At 42.1% G+C, this 19,175-nt stretch overlaps 1 protein-coding gene across 1 annotated transcript; it reads right to left on the bottom strand.

Moving 5' to 3' along the window:
• Positions 1–311: 311 nt before the first annotated feature.
• Positions 312–15,230, bottom strand: LOC139386112 (T-lymphocyte activation antigen CD86-like). The gene is made up of 7 exons (XM_071131541.1): positions 15,146–15,230; positions 14,622–14,665; positions 13,382–13,693; positions 12,726–13,004; positions 4,878–5,015; positions 1,591–1,618; positions 312–1,422 (listed from the first exon to the last, which is right to left on the bottom strand). The coding sequence occupies exons 1-7, from the start codon at positions 15,166–15,168 to the stop codon at positions 1,386–1,388; spliced, it is 861 nt and encodes a 286-aa protein (XP_070987642.1). The 5' UTR covers positions 15,169–15,230; the 3' UTR covers positions 312–1,385.
• Between the last annotated feature and the right edge of the window lie 3,945 nt (positions 15,231–19,175).

Below are 19,175 nucleotides of genomic sequence, written 5' to 3'. Positions count from 1 at the left end.
TCGTGTCAGCAGGTTTTAGTTTTTTTCCCCCTTTCAATAAAAACCTAGACAACCAGATGTGGTGTTCCTTACTAAATAGTGACCTTAATTCATCAATCAAGTACTGTACAAGGGATGAGCAAAAACCCACAGACACTCTGCCCTCCTGAGTTTGACACCTGTGTTCTAATGCCTCTTAAGGGGAAAGTAATCAAAATGTAACTGAAAGTAATCAGATTACGTTATTGAGTTTGAGCAATCCAAAAGTTATGTAACTGATTTAGAAAATTGAAATGATTTATACAATTCAACAAATGTTGTCAACAGCTTTATCACTTTAATTATATCGAAGCAGAGAAAATAGAATATGCACTAGTATAAAGTCGAAAGACATAATTTAACACAAATAACTTATTCATAACTTATCAAAAAGAGGTTACAAATATCTTGTATCCTTCAAGAGTATTTTACATGAGAACAACTTAATATGTCATAAATATGTAGCATACATATCAAAGATTCACCTTTTTTAAAATCCTGAAATAATCAGTAAACATTTTTTTATTCATCATCCACCTTTTGCTGTCTCACTGAACAACCAGCACATGTTATGTAGTTCCTTAAAACCAGTTCATACAGGCAATAATATGTGGGGTGGACTCAGTCTTACTGGTAGATGCAGGTATAGAAACTGGAATATAAGATCTTCTCCTGACAGACACATTCACTTCCCCCGTTCATCATCTCAAATTTACTTCATAAAGCCCTTTGTACATTAGCAAAAATACAGAGGCAGATCATGAAAAACTCCCCAGAAGGCAGGAACCTAGGAAAAACCTATAGAGGAACCAAGCCCCAAGTTGTGGCCATGTCTGTACTGCGTAAACTGTGGTTAATACACAGATAGCTTCACAGTTACACAGTTTTCAATTGCGCATGAGTCAGTTGAATACAGTCAACCCCTGATAAGTGCACATTAAATACGTGTACACTCTGTTTAAGTGCAGTGCAGGTTATTAGTCCTAATCCACATGTATATTGACTTTAACACATTTCCCTGGATAACTCCATGTCTTACAATAGTGCACACATTGAGGACAGTCATTGCATGTCTAGTTCTTCATTGGAACTCAGTCATTTGAACATACTGGTTAAATATTTATACAACTCCCAGTCTTCCTCAAAATCATGAAAACACCTCTCATGTCCAGCCTGTCCTCCAGTGTGGAGAGGAAAGTTAACCTCATTTTCAATGACGCCAAGTCCAGGCAATATGTAGGTCACCTCAGTGACCTTCCCCTGGTCCCATCAGAAGACAGCACTTCAGATTTATAGATATCTTATCAATAAAATAACCTTCCATATTCTTGGTTCCAAGTGTACAATGTTACAGACTCCAAGTTCCATTAAGAATCTAGGTTCCTACAGGTGAGCTGTACTCTTCTGTGAAGCAGGAAGAAAGAGAAGAGAGGAATGAAAAGGTAGATTTTAACAAAACAAACATTTTGAACTGTTTGGCCAGGTCAGCTGCAGAGGTTATATAAACCAATGTCAAGTTTTTGATCTGGTCTTTGTCTTCTGAGTTTGAGTGAAACAATGAAACATACTCACTCAGCTGGCCTAGCTGCTTCCTCCCCATCTGGAAACACAGGATGTATTTATACATGTTGTATTTTTTGATATTACCTTTATTTTAACAGCGAAGACATATTGAGACCCAGGTCTCTTTTACATACACCTTCTGAATATACAACATAATTATACACATTATACCTAAACTATATATCTACACTACTGGTCAAACGTTTTAGAACACCTACTCATTCAAGGGTTTTTCTTTATTTAAAAAAAATGACATTGTAGAACAATAGTGAAGACATCACAACTATGAAATAACACTTATGGAATCAAGTAGTAACAAAAACGTGTTAAACAAATCAAAATGTATTTGAGATTTGAGATTCTTCAAATAGCCACCCTTTGCTTTGATGACAGCTTTGCACACTCTTGGCATTCTCTCAACCGGCTTCATGAAGTAGTCACATGGAATGCATTTCAATTAACAGGTGTACCTTGTTAAATGTTAATTTGTGGAATTTCTTTCCTTCTTAATGCGTTTGAGCCAATCAGTTGTGTTGTGACAAGGTAGGGGTGGTATACAGAAGATAGCCCCATTTGGTAAAAGACCAAGTCCATATTATGGCAGGAACAGCTCAAATAAGCAAAGAGAAATGACAGTCCATCATTACTTCAAAACATGAAGGTCAGCCAATCTGGAAAATTTCAAGAACTTTTGGAAGTTTCTTCAAGTGCAGTCGCAAAAACCATCAACCGCTATAATGAAACTGTCTCTCATGAGGACCGCCACAGGAATGGAAGACCCAGAGTTACCTCTGCTGCAGAGGATAACTTCATTAGAGTTACCAGCCTCAGAAATTGCAGCCCAGATAAATGCTTCATAGAGTTCAAGTAACAGACACATCTCAACATCAACTGTTCAGAGGAGACTGCATGAATCAGGCCTTCATGGTCGAATTACTGCAAAGAAATCTGTCATTTGGTCTGATGAGTCCATATTTGCGATTTTTGTTTCCAACTGTCTTTGCTGTGTCTATGTAGAGTACGTGAACAGTTGACCTCTGCATGTGTGGTTCACACTGTGAAGCATGGTGGAAGGAGTGTGATAGTGTGGGGGTGCTTTGCTGGTGACACTGTCTGTGATTGATTTAGAATTCAAGGCACACTTAACCAGCATGGCTACTACAGCATTCTGAGGCAATGCGTTGACCCAACTGCGCTCAATGGGACTACCATTTTGTTTTCAACTGGACAATGACTCAACACACCTCCAGGCTGTGTAAGGGCTATTTGACCAAGAAGGAGAGTGATGGAGTGCTGCATCAAATGACCTGGTTTCCTCAATCACCTGACCTCAACCCAATTGAGATGGTTTGGGATGAGTTGAACCGCAGATTGAAGGAAAAGCATCCAACAAGTGCTCAGCATACATATGTGGGAACTCCTTTAAGACTGTGGGAAAAGCATGGGGCGGCAGGGTAGCCTAGTGGTTAGAGCGTTGGACTAGTAACCAGAAGGTTGCGAGTTCAAACCCCCAAGCTGACAAGGTACAAATCTGTCGTTCTGTCCCTGAACAGGCAGTTAAACCACTGTTTGGCCGTCATCGAAAATATGAATGTGTTCTTAACTCCCTGATAAAATTAAATTTAAAAAAAATTCCAGGTGAAGCTGGTTGAGATAATGCCAAGAGTGTGCAAAGCTGTCATAGGAGAAGGGTGAATCTAAAATATATTTGGATTTGTTTAACACTTTTTTGGGTACTACATATGTGTTATTTCATAGTTTTGATTGTAAAAATAAAGACAAGCCCTTGAATGAGTAGGTGTGTCCAAACTTTTGACTGGTACTATATATATATATATATATATATATAAACACAGTCATGGGAAGCACAAATAAAACATCACAAATCACACAGAAAAATAGTTAAATTCCTTCACAAACATCAATCAATACTTTAAGTTGCCCAAACTGTATCAAGATGAAATGTATTTTAAAAAAAATCCAGAAATACAATTAATACAAACTAAAAGCAGATTTATCTATCTCGGTGGAGACCTTAGGAACCTCAAGAGTAAACCAATCCTGTGAGTGGATTAGGCAACTCAGGTATCTATACTCCAACAGCAAATTTAGATAAGACGGAAGTTTATGATGTCAGGCCTTGTAATCAAAACGGATTAATGTAGAGTTCTGTGGGTGTTTAGCGAATTCCAGCCAACCTTTTGATATAGGATGCAGTGATTAGTATCAAAACTGTCACCTGTAACAAAACCAAGGGCACTGTGGTAGATGGCATCCAAAGGTTTAAGAGTAGTAGCAGCTGTACTTTGATAAATAATATCACCATTATCAAGAACAGATAAAAACTGGTTGACTGAATAATCTGCTTCCTACTGCTTAGAGAAAGGCACAACCTGTTTCTGTAGAAAAAGATAACTTTAAATCTTATCTATATGTTTTTTAAAGGTCAAAATCATATAAATACAGTTCCCAATTATTTATATGCTGGATTCCATTTGGTTGGAGAACCAAACTTTATTGTGTTTTGCCTGTACACAAGTTTAAAATCAGCAATGGATTCCTGCATAGCTCTAAAATCTGATTCCTGTTTTGACGCAGCCAGTCAGGGAAGTAGCATACATATTACTATCATCCGCATATATCCACCTACATCTGCGACGGCAGCGTAGCCTAGTGGTTAGAGTGTTGGACAAGTAACTAGAAAGGTTGCAAGATCAAATCCCTGAGCTGAGAAGGTGAAAATCTGTCATTCTGCTGCTGAACAAGGCAGTTAACCCACTGTTCCTATGCCATCATTGAAAATGAGAACTTGTTCTGAACTGACTTGCCTTGTTAAATAGATGTGATTGACCAATGGTGTTTATGTAAATACTCAAGAGAACAGGTCCCAAAATCAACCACTGTGATACACCTTTAAGAAGTTCAGACTTAACCCCATCAATCACGTTGGCCTGAGTTCTGTCACTAAGGAAACCATGAACAGGCATCAGAGCTCAGACCTATTGAGGACAACTTATTCAATAAAATGGCATGAACAACAGTATCAACATCTTTTGACAGGTCCACAAACAAAGCAGCACATTTCATTTTAGTGTCTAAAGCACAGACAAGATTAAAAACGAACGTGGTTGCTGTAATAGTGCTATGCCGAGGCTTAAACCCTGATTGGTTTACATTCAGAATACATTTCTCAGATAAAAAAGAGCAATGGGAGGATGTACAGTAGGTATTTCTATTTTATCTGTCCCATTTCCAATGGCCAATACTGTGTTTTTACACTATTGTAGGCTAGTTACCTTGATCAACTCTGGCTGTCTGAGCCTTCCTTTCCTTGAAGACAAACAGCCCAGCCAGCAGGAAACACAGCAGAGCAACAGCACCAGCCACAACGGCAGAGGTCACATAAACATCAGGAGAGCCTGTCTGAGGCCAGCCTATAGTAGATGAAGAGAATAAGATGTTGATTTTCATTTTAAATTGCTTGACATAAATTTATAAAGTTACACATTTCAAGGAAATCCACACCAAAACGATATTTTGGTATTTGTTTCATTAGTCCATTGTTGACATAACTTGCGGACTTGTTTACATGCAGCTGTGCATTTTGTTGCTAACGTTTCTTTGTTTCATTAGTCCATTGTTGACATAACTTGCGGACGGACTTGTTTACATGCAGCTGTGCAGTTTGTTGCTAACGTTTCTTTGTTTCATTAGTCCATTGTTGACATAACTTGCGGACTTGTTTACATGCAGCTGTGCAGTTTGTTGCTAACGTTTCTTTGTTTCATTAGTCCATTGTTGACATAACTTGCAGACGTGTTTACGTGCTGCTGTGCGGTTTGTTGCTAACGTTTCTTTGCTACCTGCCAACTTTACGTTTTTTACTTTTTAATTACGTTTAATATTTTTCCCTCGCTCTAATTTTTAATTCAAGTTTTTAACCCCGTACACGTTTCTACAGGATCTCCACCAGCCGAAGCTAAGTAGTAACATTAACATGATGCCTTCTAATTGCAGTCGTTGTACTCCTAATATACAGGAGAACGATCGCCTTATGGCAAGGATAGCCATGCTGCATGCCCAGCTTCAGACGTAATCGTTAGGCAAGGGTCATTTCAGTGTTGGAAAGGATAAAACAGCGTCTTTGCCACCAATAAGTACAGATAATAGTATAAATCCCCTCGCACAGTCCGCACAGCCGGACAATTTTCTCATGGCTTCTGGAAGGAAATGCTGTAGGAATGCTCAACCGGTGTCGCTCATTCAGCCGACAGAGACTTTCAACCGGATACAAGTCAGAGTCAGAGTCTTCTCTGGTCTTTCCTCCACGCGTTACGGGGTCTGAAGAGCGGAAGCCTCCCATCCATTAGCTCTGAGAATTTGAACACCCTAGTCATTGGCGACTCCATTACCCGTAGTATTAGACTTAAAAATAATCATCCAGTGATCATACACTGTTTACCAGGGGGCAGGGCTACCGACGTTAAGGCTAATCTGAAGATGGTGCTGACTAAGGCTAAAACTGGTGAGAGTAGAGAGTATAGAGATATTTTTATCCATGTCGGCACCAACAATGTTAGGGTGAAACAGTCAGAGGTCAATAAGCGCAACATAGCTTCAGCGTGTAAATCAGCTAGAAAGAGGTGTCGGCATCGAGTAATTGTCTCTGGCCCCCTCCCACTTAGGGGGAGTGATGAGCTCTACAGCAGTCTCACAACTCAATCGCTGGTTGAAATCAGTTTTCTGCTCCTCCCAAAAGATAGAATTTGTCGATAATTGGCCCTCTTTCTGGGACTCAACCACAAACTAGCCCAACCTTGGCCTGCTGTGTAGTGACAGACTCCATCCTAGTTGGAGCGGTGTCCTCATCTTATTTATGAACGTAGACAGGGGTCTAACTCCTCTAGCTCCACAATGAGATATTGTGCAGGCCAGGCAGCAGGGTGTTAGCCACCCTGCCAGCTTAGTAGAGTCTGCCACTAGCATAGTCAGTGTAGTCAGCTCAGCTATCCCCATTGAGACCGTGTCTGTGCCTCGATCTAGGTTGGGTAAAACTTAACATCTATGCAACCAACTCAATCACTTTTTATAGCTACTGTTTACAGGCCTCCTGGGCCGTATACAGTGTTCCTCACCGAGTTACATGAATTCCTATCGGGACCTTGTAGTCATGGCAAATAATATTCACATTTTTGGTGACTTTAATATTCACATGGAAAAGTTCACAGACCCAATCCAAAAGGCTTTTTGAGCCATCATCAACTCAGTGGGTTTTGTCCAACATTTTTCCAAACCTACTCACTGCCACAGTAATAATCTGGACCTAATTTTGTCCCGTGGAATACATATTTTGGATCTTAATGTTTTACCTCGTTATCCTGGACTATTGGACCACCCTTTTATTACAACTGAGGAACTCATGTTTACCTTGCGTAATAGCTTGGACGCAGTCGCACCCCTAAATCAAATAACATTTTTCATAAGAAACTAGCTCCCTGGTATACAGAAAATACCCGAGCCCAGAAGAAAGCTTCCAAAAAATTGGAAGGGAAATGGCGCTACACCAAACAGGAAGTCTTCCAACTAGCTTGGAAAGACAGTACCGTGCAATATCGAAGAGCCCTCACTGCTGCTCGATCTTCTTATTTTTCCAACTTAACTGAGGAGAATAAGAACAATCCAAAAGAAAAGATGTATACTGTCACCAAGCTAATTAAAAAGCTGCATTACACAAGAGAGGATGGCTTTCACTTCAGCAGGGATCAATTCATGAACTTCTTTGACAAAAATATCATGATCATTAGAAAGCGAATTACAAACTCCTCTTTAAATCTGCATATTTCTCCAAAGCTCAGTTGTTCTGTGTCTGCACAACACTGCCAGGACCTAGGATCAAGGGAGACACTCAAGTTTGTTAATACTATATCTCTTGACCCATTGATGAAAATAGTCTTGGCCTCTAAACCTTCAAGCTGCATATTGGACCCTATTCTAACTAAACTACTGAAAGAGCTGCTTCCTGTGCTTGGCCCTCCTATGTTGAACTTAATAAACGGCTACCTATCCACCGGATGTGTACCAAACTCACTAAAAGGCAAATGTTTTACTTTCAAACTCGGACAAAATAGAGATGCTAGAAACAAAGGGATGTTCTGTTAGATCTGACAATTAATCTTGTTGGTTGTACAGGCATCTCAAATAAAACTGTGAAGTACCTCAGCATTACTCTGGACCCTGATCTCTCTTTTGATGAACATATTCTTACAGCCGTTGTTAGAAGGAGACCAAGGTGCAGCGTGGTAGGCGTACATTATACTTTTATTTTAAATGATACCAAAAACAACAAAATGCAAAAAATAAATAAAAGTAATAAAAGTCTCCAACTTCAGTGATTTTTGCAATTCGTTTCAGTCACAGGCAGCAGAGAACTGGAAGGAAAGGCGGCCAAATGAGGTGTTGGCTTTAGGGATGATAAGTGAGATTCACCTGCTAGAGTGTGTGCTACGGGTGGGTGTTGCCTTCGTGACCAGTGAACTGAGATAAGGCTGAGCTTTACCTAATTACCTAACCTGGAGCCAGTGGGTCTGGCGATGAATATGTAGCGAGGGCCAGCCGACTAGAGCATACAGGTCGCAGTGGTGGGTGGTATAAGGTGCTTAAGAAACAAAATGGATGGTACTGTGATAAACTGCATCTAGTTTGCTGAGTAGAGTATTGGAAGCTATTTTGTAGATGACATCGCCGAAGTCGAGGATCAGTAGGATAGTCAGTTTTACTAGGGTAAGTTTGGCGGCGTGAGTGAAGGAGGCTTTGTTGCGAAATAGAAAGCCGACTCTAGATTTGATTTTGGATTGGAGATGTTTGATATGAGTCTGGAAGGAGAGTTTACAGTCTAGCCAGACACCTAGGTACTTATAGATGTCCACATATTCTAGGTCGGAACCATCCAGGGTGGTGATGCTAGTCGGGCGTGCGGGTGCAGGCAGCGAACTGTTGAAAAGCATGCATTTGGCTTTGCTAGCGTTTAAGAGCAGTTGGAGGCCACGGAAGAAGTGTTGTATGGCATTGAAGCTCGTTTGGAGGTTATATAGCACAATGTCCAAGGAAGGGCCAGAGGTGTACAGAATGGTGTTTGTCTGCGTAGAGGTGGATCAGGGAATCGCCCGCAGCAAGAGCAACATCATTGATATATACAGAGAAAATAGTCGGCCCGAGAATTGAACCCTGTGGTACCCCCATAGAGACTGCCAGAGGACCGGACAACATGCCCTCCGATTTGACACACTGAAATCTGTCTGCAAAGTAGTTGGTGAACCAGGCAAGGCTGTCATTAGAAAAACCGAGGCTACCGAGTCTTCCGATAAGAAAATGGTAATTTACAGAGTCGAAAGCATTGGCCAGGTCGATGAAGATGGCTGCACAGTACTGTCTTTTATCGATGGCGGTTATGATATCATTTAGTACCTTGAGTGTGGCTGAGGTGCACCTGTGGTGCACCTGTGACCTGCTCGGAAACTGGATTGCACAGCGGAGAAGGTACGGTGGGATTCGAGATGGTCAGTGATCTGTTTGTTGACTTGGCTTTCGAAGATCTTAGATAGGCAGGGCAGGATGGATATAGGTCTGTAACAGTTTGGGTCCAGGGTGTCTCCCCCTTTGCAGAGGGGGATGACCGCGGCAGCTTTCCAATCCTTGGGGATCTCAGATGATACGAAAGAGAGATTGAACAGGCTGGTAATAGGGGTTGCGACAATGGCGGCGGATAGTTTCAGAAATAAAGGGTCCAGATTGTCAAGCCCAGCTGATTTGTATGGGTCCAGGTTTTGCAGCTCTTTCAGAACATCTGCTATCTGGATTTGGGTAAAGGAGAAGCTGGGGAGGCTTGGGCGAGTAGCTGCGGGGGGGGGGGGGGGGGGGCGGAGCTGTTGGCCGAGGTTGGAGTAGCCAGGAGGAAGGCATGGCCAGCCGTTGAGAAATGCTTGTTGAAGTTTTCGATTATCATGGATTTATCGGTGGTGACCTTGTTACCTAGCCTCAGTGCAGTGAACAGCTGGGAGGAGGTGCAGATGTGCTCTTGAACTTTTTGGAGTTAGAGCTACAGGATGCAAATTTCTGCTTGAAAAAGCTGACTGCGTGTATTGGTTCCTGACTTCCCTGAACAGTTGGATATCGCGGGGACTATTCAATGCTATTGCAGTCCGCCACAGGATGTTTTTGTGCTGGTCGAGGGCAGTCAGGTCTGAAGTGAACCAAGGGCTATTTCTGTTCTTAGTTCTGCATTTTTTTTAACGGAGCATGCTTATCTAAGATGGTGAGGAAGTTACTTTTAAAGAATGACCAGGTGTCCTCAACTGATGGGATGAGGTCAATATCCTTCCAGGATACCCGGGCCAGGTCGATTAGAAAGGCCTGCTCGCAGAAGTGTTTTAGGGAGTGTTTGACAGTGATGTCGTTTGACCGCGGACACGTAGCGGATACAGGCAATGAGGCAGTGATCACTGAGATCCTGATTGAAGACATCAAAGGTGTATTTGGAGGACAAGTTGGTCAGGATAATGTCTATGAGGGTGCCCATGTTTACAGATTTAGGGTTGTACCTGGTGGGTTCCTTGATGATTTGTGTGAGATTGATTGCATCTAGCTTAGACTGTAGGACTGCCGGGGTGTTAAGCATATCCCAGTTTAGGTCACCTAACAGAACACACTCTGAAGCTAGATGGGGGGGCGATCAATTCACAAATGGTGTCCAGGGCACAGCTGGGAGCTGAGGGGGGTCGGTAGCAGGTGGCAAAAGTGAGAGACTTATTTCTGGAGAGATTAATTTTAAAAATTCGAAGTTCGAACTGTTTGGGTATGGACCTGGAAAGTATGACATTACTTTGCAGGCTAACTCCTCCCCCTTTGCAGGCTAACTCCTCCCCCTTTGGCAGTTCTATCTTGAGCCAGGATTCAGACACGGCAAGGACATCAGGGTTAGCGTGTGCTAAAGCAGTGAGTAAAACAAACTTAGGGAGGAGGCTTCTGATGTTGACATGCATGAATCCAAGGCTTTATCGATCATAGAAGTTAACAAATGAGGGTGTCTGGGGACATGCAGGGCCTGGGTTTACCTCCACATCACCCAAGGAACAGAGGAGGAGTAGGATGAGGGTGCGGCTAAAGGCTATCAAAACTGGTCACCTAGAGCGTTGGTTTCTGGGCGTGGTAGAATATATTCAGGGCATAATGTGCAGACAGGGGTATGGTGGGGTGTGGGTACAGCGGAGGTAAGCCCAGGCACTGGGTGATGATAAGAAAGGTTATATCTCTGGACATGCTGGTTATAATGGGTGAGGTCACCGCATGTGTGGGACAAAGGAGGTATCAGCGGTATGAAGAGTGGAACTAGGGGCTCCATTGCAAACTAAAACAATGATAACCAACCTGAACAACAGTATACAAGGCATATTGACATTTGAGAGAGACATACAGCGAGGCATAAAGTAATCGCAGGTGTTGATTGGGAGAGCTATCTAAAACAACAGGTGAGACAACAACAGCTAATCAGCTAACACAACAACAGCAGGTAAAATGGTGATGACTAGGCAGAGAGGGTCGGATTAACTACACACAGAGTCTGAGTTCGCGGCTGGTGCCGCCAGATAAAAAATAAATAAACAGAATGGAGTACCGTGATTAATGGACAGTCCAGCAGGCATCAGCTATGTAGCCAAGTGATCATAGTGTCCAGGGGGCAGCAGTAGATGGAACAGGGAAGCCGCCACTACACTAGCACGCGGGCGACGCAGCGTTTAAAGTTAGTAGCCCGGGGCTAGTAGGAGCGTCTGCTCCGACGGAGGCCGGTTGAAGGCACAGCGGATGGAGTATTCGTCGGCAGACCAGTCGTGGTGGTGCAGCGGGGCGCCGTGTTGACAGAAAATCCAAGCCAGATGGTGAAAGAGGTATTGTAGAATTTAGTTTGCTAGCCGGGAGATGCGCCTGGCTCACGGCTAACTGGTGCTAGCTTCATGGCAGTGGCGTTAGCCACTATAGCCAATCGGTAGCAGCGGTGATCCGGTGCCAAGGTCCAGAGTTTACAGCAAGGATCCGGTGGAGTATTGGGCTCTAGCCGTGTATGAGTAGGGTTCGGGTGAACAGCTGAGTAGGCCGGGAGGTGGGCCTCAGGGATAGCTTCGGTACTGGGTGCCACGGTGAGTGCAAGCTAGCAGTGAAGATCAGAAGTAGTGGTCCAGGGATTACGGCAAGAATCCGGCGTTGTTGTGGAGAGACAGTCCGATACTGGTAGACTGTCGAGTATTATCCAGGCTCAAAACAGGGCTGGTATCTGTGCAGAAGGTAAAAGCCCCTAGCAGTGGCTAACAATGACTAAATAGCTTGTAGCTAATTAGCTGGTTAGCTTCTGGTGGTTCTTGAATGTGTTCTAAAATTAAAAATAATAGCGATTCCGTATCACATTGGGTGAGGTAGGTTACCGGAAGGTTTAATCGAATTAAAAATCGAAAAGAGATTTTTTTTTGAAATATATACAAAAAATACGAAAAATACAAAAATACACGAGAGGATGAACAAAAGCACGTCTTCACTGCTACGCCATCTTGGAAGCTATGAAAAGCCAACTGACATTTACTCCTGAGGTGCTGCTGACCTGTTGCACCCTCCGCAACCACTGTGATTATTATTATCTGACCCTGATGGTCATCTATGAACGTTTGAAGATCTTGGCCATATTCTGTTATAATCTCCACCCTGCACAGCCAGAAGAGGACTGGCCACCCCTCATAGCCTGATTCCTCTCTAGGTTTCTTTCTTCTCTAGGTTTCTTCCTCTGACCTTTCTAGGGAGTTTTTCCTAGCCACCGTGCTTCTACATCTGCATTGCTTGCTGTTTGGGGTTTTTGGCTGGGTTTCTGTACAGCACTTTGTGACATCGGCTGGTTTGATTAACATACTGTAGTCCTAAAATGTTTTGCTTGTCAGCAATCAGGTTTTCAAGTTATGTAACTTTCAAAACACAGAAGTCATCCCCATATGATGCATTTTGCATCGTACATTATATGATGTAAGATGCATCATAAGGGGATGACTTCTGTACTTGACTTTTCCTTTAAGGACAAAGTGATAGAGACACACTGTCTCAGTACTCACAGACAGTGTGTTCCTGTGAAAGGGCGCCCCCTACATTACAGCTGAGGTTCAGCCGGGGTCCGGAGGAGCAGTTGACGGATATGGAACTGTAGACAGAGAACAGCATAGAGACTGGGTCTGTCACATCACTGCTGTTCACTACTCTCCAGTGGCTCTGGTTCAGAGGAGGGTTTGGGCTCCACTCAATGTCCCTACGAGGGTAACCACTGTCGGAGGAACACGTCACCAAGCAACTGACGTTGTCACAGGCCACCGTTACAATGGGGATGCTGTAGTTGGCTGTAGAAGGGGAGAGAAATAGAGATAAAGAGGGATGAGAGTGGAAAGAAAAGAGAAAATGCTGTTTTGGACCAATAGGAAGGGATTTATGTTATCTTAGTTTTACTTCCTGAAAACACAAAGGGCAAATAAACACACACTCTCTCTCTCAGAGCTGAGAGACAGTCTGTCTAAGTGATAGCCAATTTACAGCTTTCTTTTTGTATTTTATTTTCTGTGAATATATCTATGGTTTGGGCTATTACAAGCACACATCTGACAGCAAAAACGAATCTTCTCTTTCATCCAGAAAGCGATGTTTCACATGTGGGAGAATAAAATAGAAAACTGAATTAAACACAAACATGGAAAGATAGATTGAACTGAGGTAATGTTACCTGTCACATTGAGCTGTATGTTCTCCTGCTTCTTCTTGGTTTGGTATTGAATGTGGCACTCGTACAACCCCTCATCTGACGGCAATATACTCCACAGCTTCATTGTTCGCTGTCTGGGGTCTACATGTGTACGGTTAGTGTACTCCTTAGGGTCTAAGCGCTTCTTCGTATGGTAGCCATTAATAAACCGGGGATTATTTCCATTGGAACCAGGTCTCTGTACGTACATGAAGACCAGATGGTTCTCACAGAGGTCTGAGGTACAGGGGATAGTCACAGCCCCGCCCACCTCTCCTATCACCATGGTGACATCTGAGAGAGAGGGAGAGAGGTCACAGGAGGCATATGCCAGAGAGTTAGGTTGTGGGGTTGTGTGGGTGTGAGGGTAGACATTAGGCAGGGTCTTTTTTGGTGACTTCTGTATTGTAGTTTTCACTTCCCAATCTAGCTGCCACTTTTGCCCTTTTCTCTCATCTGTCTGGTAGATTCCCTTCTACTGAATAGAATACATAATGGTTCTGATACTCTTACTACAAATCAAATAGTACAGAGACAACATACACAAATACACACATACACTGAGTCTACAAAACATTAAGGACACCTTCCTAATATTGAGTTGCCATCAGAACAGCCTCAATTCGTCAGGGCATGAACTCTACAAAGTGTCGAAAGCATTCTACAGGGATGCTGGCCCATGTTGACTCCAGTGCTTCCCACAGTTGTGTCAGTTAGGCTGGATGTCCTTTGGGTGGTGGACCATTCTTGATACACACTGGAAATTGTTGAGCTTGAAAATCCCAGGAGTGTTGCAGTTCTTGACAAAAACTGGCACCTACTACCATACCTCTGTTCAAAGGCACTTCAATCTTTTGTCTTCCCCATTCACCCTCTGAATGCCACACATACACAATCCGTGTCTCAATTGTCTCAAGGCTTAAAAAATCCTTCTTTACCCTGTCTCCTCCCATTCATCTATACTGATTGAAGTGGATTTAACAAGTGACATCAATAAGGGACATAGCTTTCACCCAGATTCACCTGGTCAGTCTATGTCATGGAAAGAACAGGTGTTCCTAATGTTTTGTGCACTCAGTGTATATGTAGACACACACTAAGGCCGGCACACACAATTTCAGCCACACATCTTCAACAGTAAAGGTATGAAAAGATAAAGTCATGGCAGGTAATGGCTTGTTTGTTATGATGTCATGTTCATGTCACTTGGCTCGTCACTTACCTTTACTTTGAAGAAACGGCAGCGATATCAGGAAGAGGACACACCTGTTGGAAACCATACAACAGTACAATCAGCCAAGTACTGTTAGGTGAGGTCACTGTCAGTATTCCTATTGTATAATTACATATTAGTCATTTAATAGGATATTTCTTGTACTTATTTCCTATTAACATAAATATTACTGTCCTTTAATTACGGCCACAAAATCCTCTAAGTATGAGACTCCAGCTTTCAGGAAGGTATACTGCACCTGGAAAGCTATAGCACTCAGAAAACATAAATTGTTTCCATTTAATTGGAGACCCACAGCAGCATGCAGACTATCAGATACCATCACCACACACACACACACCAATGTAAACAAAGGTGTGAAGAATCGTGACTCTAGATAGTGGATAGCAATACAGGTGTATGTATATCAAATTCTATGCAAATAACCAAGATTTAGAGATATAAATGTAGCTCAGGCACAATCCCGCCATATTAATAATGAACACACAGTATAATAATTGAGCACATCTTACCGAAGTAGCCATTGCACACACATCCCATAGACCTGTTGAAAACACACACATTAGATCAAACAGCAGCACTCACAACCAATGATCAGCTTTCATACGATCAGATCTATATCATGAGGAACTCATTCATAAATGACGCAGAGTTTGCTTATTAATCCTCAGCTAGTATGGTGATATAAAAAAAGTTATGAAGAAAAATGTCCGTTCTATATTTATCATAAAAACAAAATGAATGGGCATTGAGAGAAATTCTGTCTCCGTGGTTACTTTGTTTTCTAATATTCAGTCAAGAAAACCCTAAGGGAAATCTGGAGACAAGGGAGTTATTTCAGGAAACACATTGTTCTCTTTGGGCTACAAGTACAGTAGGAATCTCCAGAAGTGTAGAGCCCCATTGTTATGGTATCAGCTTGTAGGATGAGTTTCATTAATACAGGTTACTGTATCATCAATAGCACAACTGTGGAAAATACAAGTGCAGTAAACTAAATATATTGCTAGGTGGTTTCGAGCCCTGAATGCTGATTGGCTGAAAGCCGTGGTTTATCACGGTAAGGCAATACATGCATTTTTACTGCTCTAATTACACTGGTAACCAGTTCATTACAGCAGTAAGTCACCTCGGGGGTTTGTGGTAGATGGCCAATATACCACAGCTAAGGGCTGTATCCAGGCACTCCACATTGTGTCGTGCTTAAGAACAGCCCTTGGCCGTGGTAGATTGGCGCATAACATGCACGAGTTTACATTCATGGTCCACTTAGCATGTTGCCAACAGTAGTCTCACACCTACAGTCATTCTGACACAGCTCATTTTATTATGATGCAGTAAGAGTGAGTCAGAAAGGAGTGGTAAGAGAAATGTGCTGAGAGGAAGTTCATGTTCAGTGTTACTCATATCGCAGTGAACAGGAACTCATATATATGGACTTATTATCAAAAGTCCTATTTTTATTTAACTAGGCAAATCAGGTATAAACAAATGATTATTTACAATGACGGCCTACCCTGGCCAAACCCGGACAACGTTGGACCAATTGTGCGCCGCCCTATAGGACTCCCGATCACGGCCGAATCAGATACAGCCTTTATCAAAAGACAAGAGATTAGAACTTCAGAGTAATCTGATCATATCTAGTTTAAACCCACTGTGTGTAAATGTTTGACTTATCTACGTGATTGACAATGTTTTCAAATAAGCAATTGACAAAAATATATAATGCACTGTCCATGCAGCAATATTAGTTTTATTTAAACTTTGACAGAGATGATGATAAACGTTTATTTAAAATATATAATGTGGAAATATGGCAGCCCAATTGTACCAATAACTGGTCTTTTGGCCAATCAGATCAGATCTTTTGCCAATACTTGTCATTTTCTGTGGGTTCTTAGTCTGTTATCTATATTTCTCCAGATACTACTATGAACCCAAGAGTATGATTCAAATCTCTACAGATATTGCTTAGGTTAATAACCCCGAAACACCAACAGCTTCCATTAATTTAATGATATGATTTATACTCACAGTTGTCTGTCTCAGTAAGCAAAACTGAATACCATCTATTCTATTGCATTGTTGAATTAAAATGCTTCACCTTAACCAGTATTGTATTCTCTAAGTAAGGCTACAACAACACTAGTACATCCACTACAAGCCAGTCTGGAGGAGCTGTACATATTTGTAACAGCTTATAAAGCCTATAATGGTGAAATAAAGGCATTCTTACCACGTCCATGCTTTGCCTTTCTTAACAGCCGTAATTGAGTGTGAAGTCGGAGAGGTTGGTGTGTGAAGTGTTCTCAGCACACTTATGCAGTTCTTCATTCCAAAGCATGATGGAGGGTGTGGTCAGGGGAAGTCGTTTCGCTTTTGTAGTTTAATAACCTTTACTACTACAGCAGTGTTTGTTCGTAGTTGTGTGTGTGTGTGTGTGTGTGAGTTAATGATGTATATTAACCATAGATTGTATTGGCCATTGAGAGGGTTTGAAGCCACCGGTCGGCCATATTGGCCCTCCCTAGTAGAAATAGTCCGTCATATAAATGAATGGAATTCTACAGTATTTAAATTAAATATTTCAAGGACAAAATAACAAGTATTTAAGTATGTTTTATTGTTGTAGTGGGGACAGTAACATTATTACTAAAAAACATATACTTTTTATGTTTAGCTCACATATAATTTAAAAGTATGCATTAAAGTGCAGGAGGATCGAATAAATGTCAAAAATGAATGTAGACATTAATAAATGACTTTCCATAGCTTTCAAAACCTTTTTTTTTTGTTTGTTTTTTTGTTTTACCTTTGAGTAGGAGTACCAAGATGGCTGCCTGGTGGCTTCAATACAGCACCCCGTCGGTCACCTAAGGTTTATACACATCATTGTTGTGTGTGCTGAGGGGGTGGGGGTAGTTAATGTCACAGACAATTGAGACTCTCACTTCCTTATAATTATATGTCACATAAACTCTACAGTTCTCTGAATACAGTAGTTCCAACTGCAATGGTTATTCGAGAACACAACAACATTATTGAGAAATGGAACACCGTATCCATGGTGTCCCTGATGAAGAGCGATTCAGAATGGAGAATGTTTTTTGAGCCAGTGGTGTTGCTGGGACACATGTATGCCCCTGGGGATGTCCTGGGGTTTCCTGGTTTCCTGTCCTGATGTCAAAGACAAATACATGCACAGCCTCAACATATCCTACTAATATAGGGAAACACTCTTTTCACGCCACTTTGATACCGAAGTGACTTTTCAAGTAAAATCACATTTTATTGGTCACATACACGTGTTTAACAAATGTTACTGCGGATATAGCAAAATGTTTGTGCTTCTAGTTCCGTCAGTGCAGCAATATCTAACAAGTAATATCTAATAATTTAACAACAATACCTAATACACACACATCTAAGTAAATTAATGGAATTAAGAATATATAAATATATGGATGAAAAATGTTAGAGTGTCACAGACTAAGATACAGTAGATTGTTTAACATACTGTCTATCTGTCCCATCTTTGAAGCACCTGTATTGACCACGCCTTCTGGATGATAGCGGGGTGAACAGGCAGTCGCTCGGGTGGTTGTTGTCCTTGATGATCTTTTGGCCTTCCTGTGACATCGGGTGCTGTAGGTGTCCTGGAGGGCAGGTAGTTTGCCCCTGGTGATGCGTTGTGCAGACTGCACCACCCTATGGAGAGCCCTGCGGTTGTGGGCCGTGCAGTTGCCGTATCAGGTGGTGTAGCAGGTTAGGTTTTAGCAGCAGGTTAGGATAATTCATGTTGCAGGTTAGGAGACTGAGGTTGAGGTTAGGAAAATACCCCAGCCAGGTGGGTACCAACTGCAGTCTCTGCACCCAGGTCTCAGCTGTAAGCACACATACCCCCCCCCCCCCCCCCCCTTTCATTTCCTCCACTCCATTCAGGCAAGAGATACCTTAGATACGAAGAGATCAGACCATGCTGACACAGTATGCACCATTAGGGGTAATCTCAGACATGGATAAAAAACAAGGTACAACACAAAAACAGAGGTGTGAGAAACCTCAGTACAAACTTAGTGCAAATACACACACACACACACACACACACACACACACACACACACACACACACACACACACACACACACACACACACACACACGTTAAAGGAAGTGTGGTAGAGTTCTTACACTGTGGCCGAGGTGTGTGGGAGGAGGTATGAAATGACCAGAAGAATAACTTCAAAAGAAAAACAAGCCGTTTACAATAAAAGGAGGGGATTCCGGCAATCAATTTTTTTTTATGGGATTCCCTCAACTTTCAAAAACATTTTAAAAGGAGGAACGGCTCTACTGCTGCCCTCTCTTTGGAAATACTGTTACAGTGCATTCAGAAGGTATTCAGACCCATTGACTTTTTACACATTTTGGTACTCTCCAAATACAGGTGTGCCAAGCTTGTAGCATCATTTCCATCCCTAACTATAAATTTTCCGACAAGATAGAACTGCAAAAGGGGGTGGAGTTGCAATCTACTGCA

This window comes from Oncorhynchus clarkii, chromosome 27 (assembly GCF_045791955.1).
Source record: "Oncorhynchus clarkii lewisi isolate Uvic-CL-2024 chromosome 27, UVic_Ocla_1.0, whole genome shotgun sequence".
Lineage (NCBI taxonomy): Eukaryota > Metazoa > Chordata > Actinopteri > Salmoniformes > Salmonidae > Oncorhynchus > Oncorhynchus clarkii.
This window is presented reverse-complemented; position numbering and strand designations above follow the sequence as displayed.

Bases quoted from the DNA above. Each gene is read 5' to 3' on its own strand.
- LOC139386112 (XM_071131541.1), bottom strand. From the start codon at position 15,168: ATGTGTGTGCAATGGCTACTTCG. The intron at 13,005-13,381 runs GTAACATTACCT...CCCCTTCTACAG, and splicing joins CATACAGCTCAATGTGACAG to CCAACTACAGCATCCCCATT. The intron at 1,423-1,590 runs GTGAGTATGTTT...CCTGCTTCACAG, and splicing joins GAAGCAGCTAGGCCAGCTGA to AAGAGTACAGCTCACCTGTA.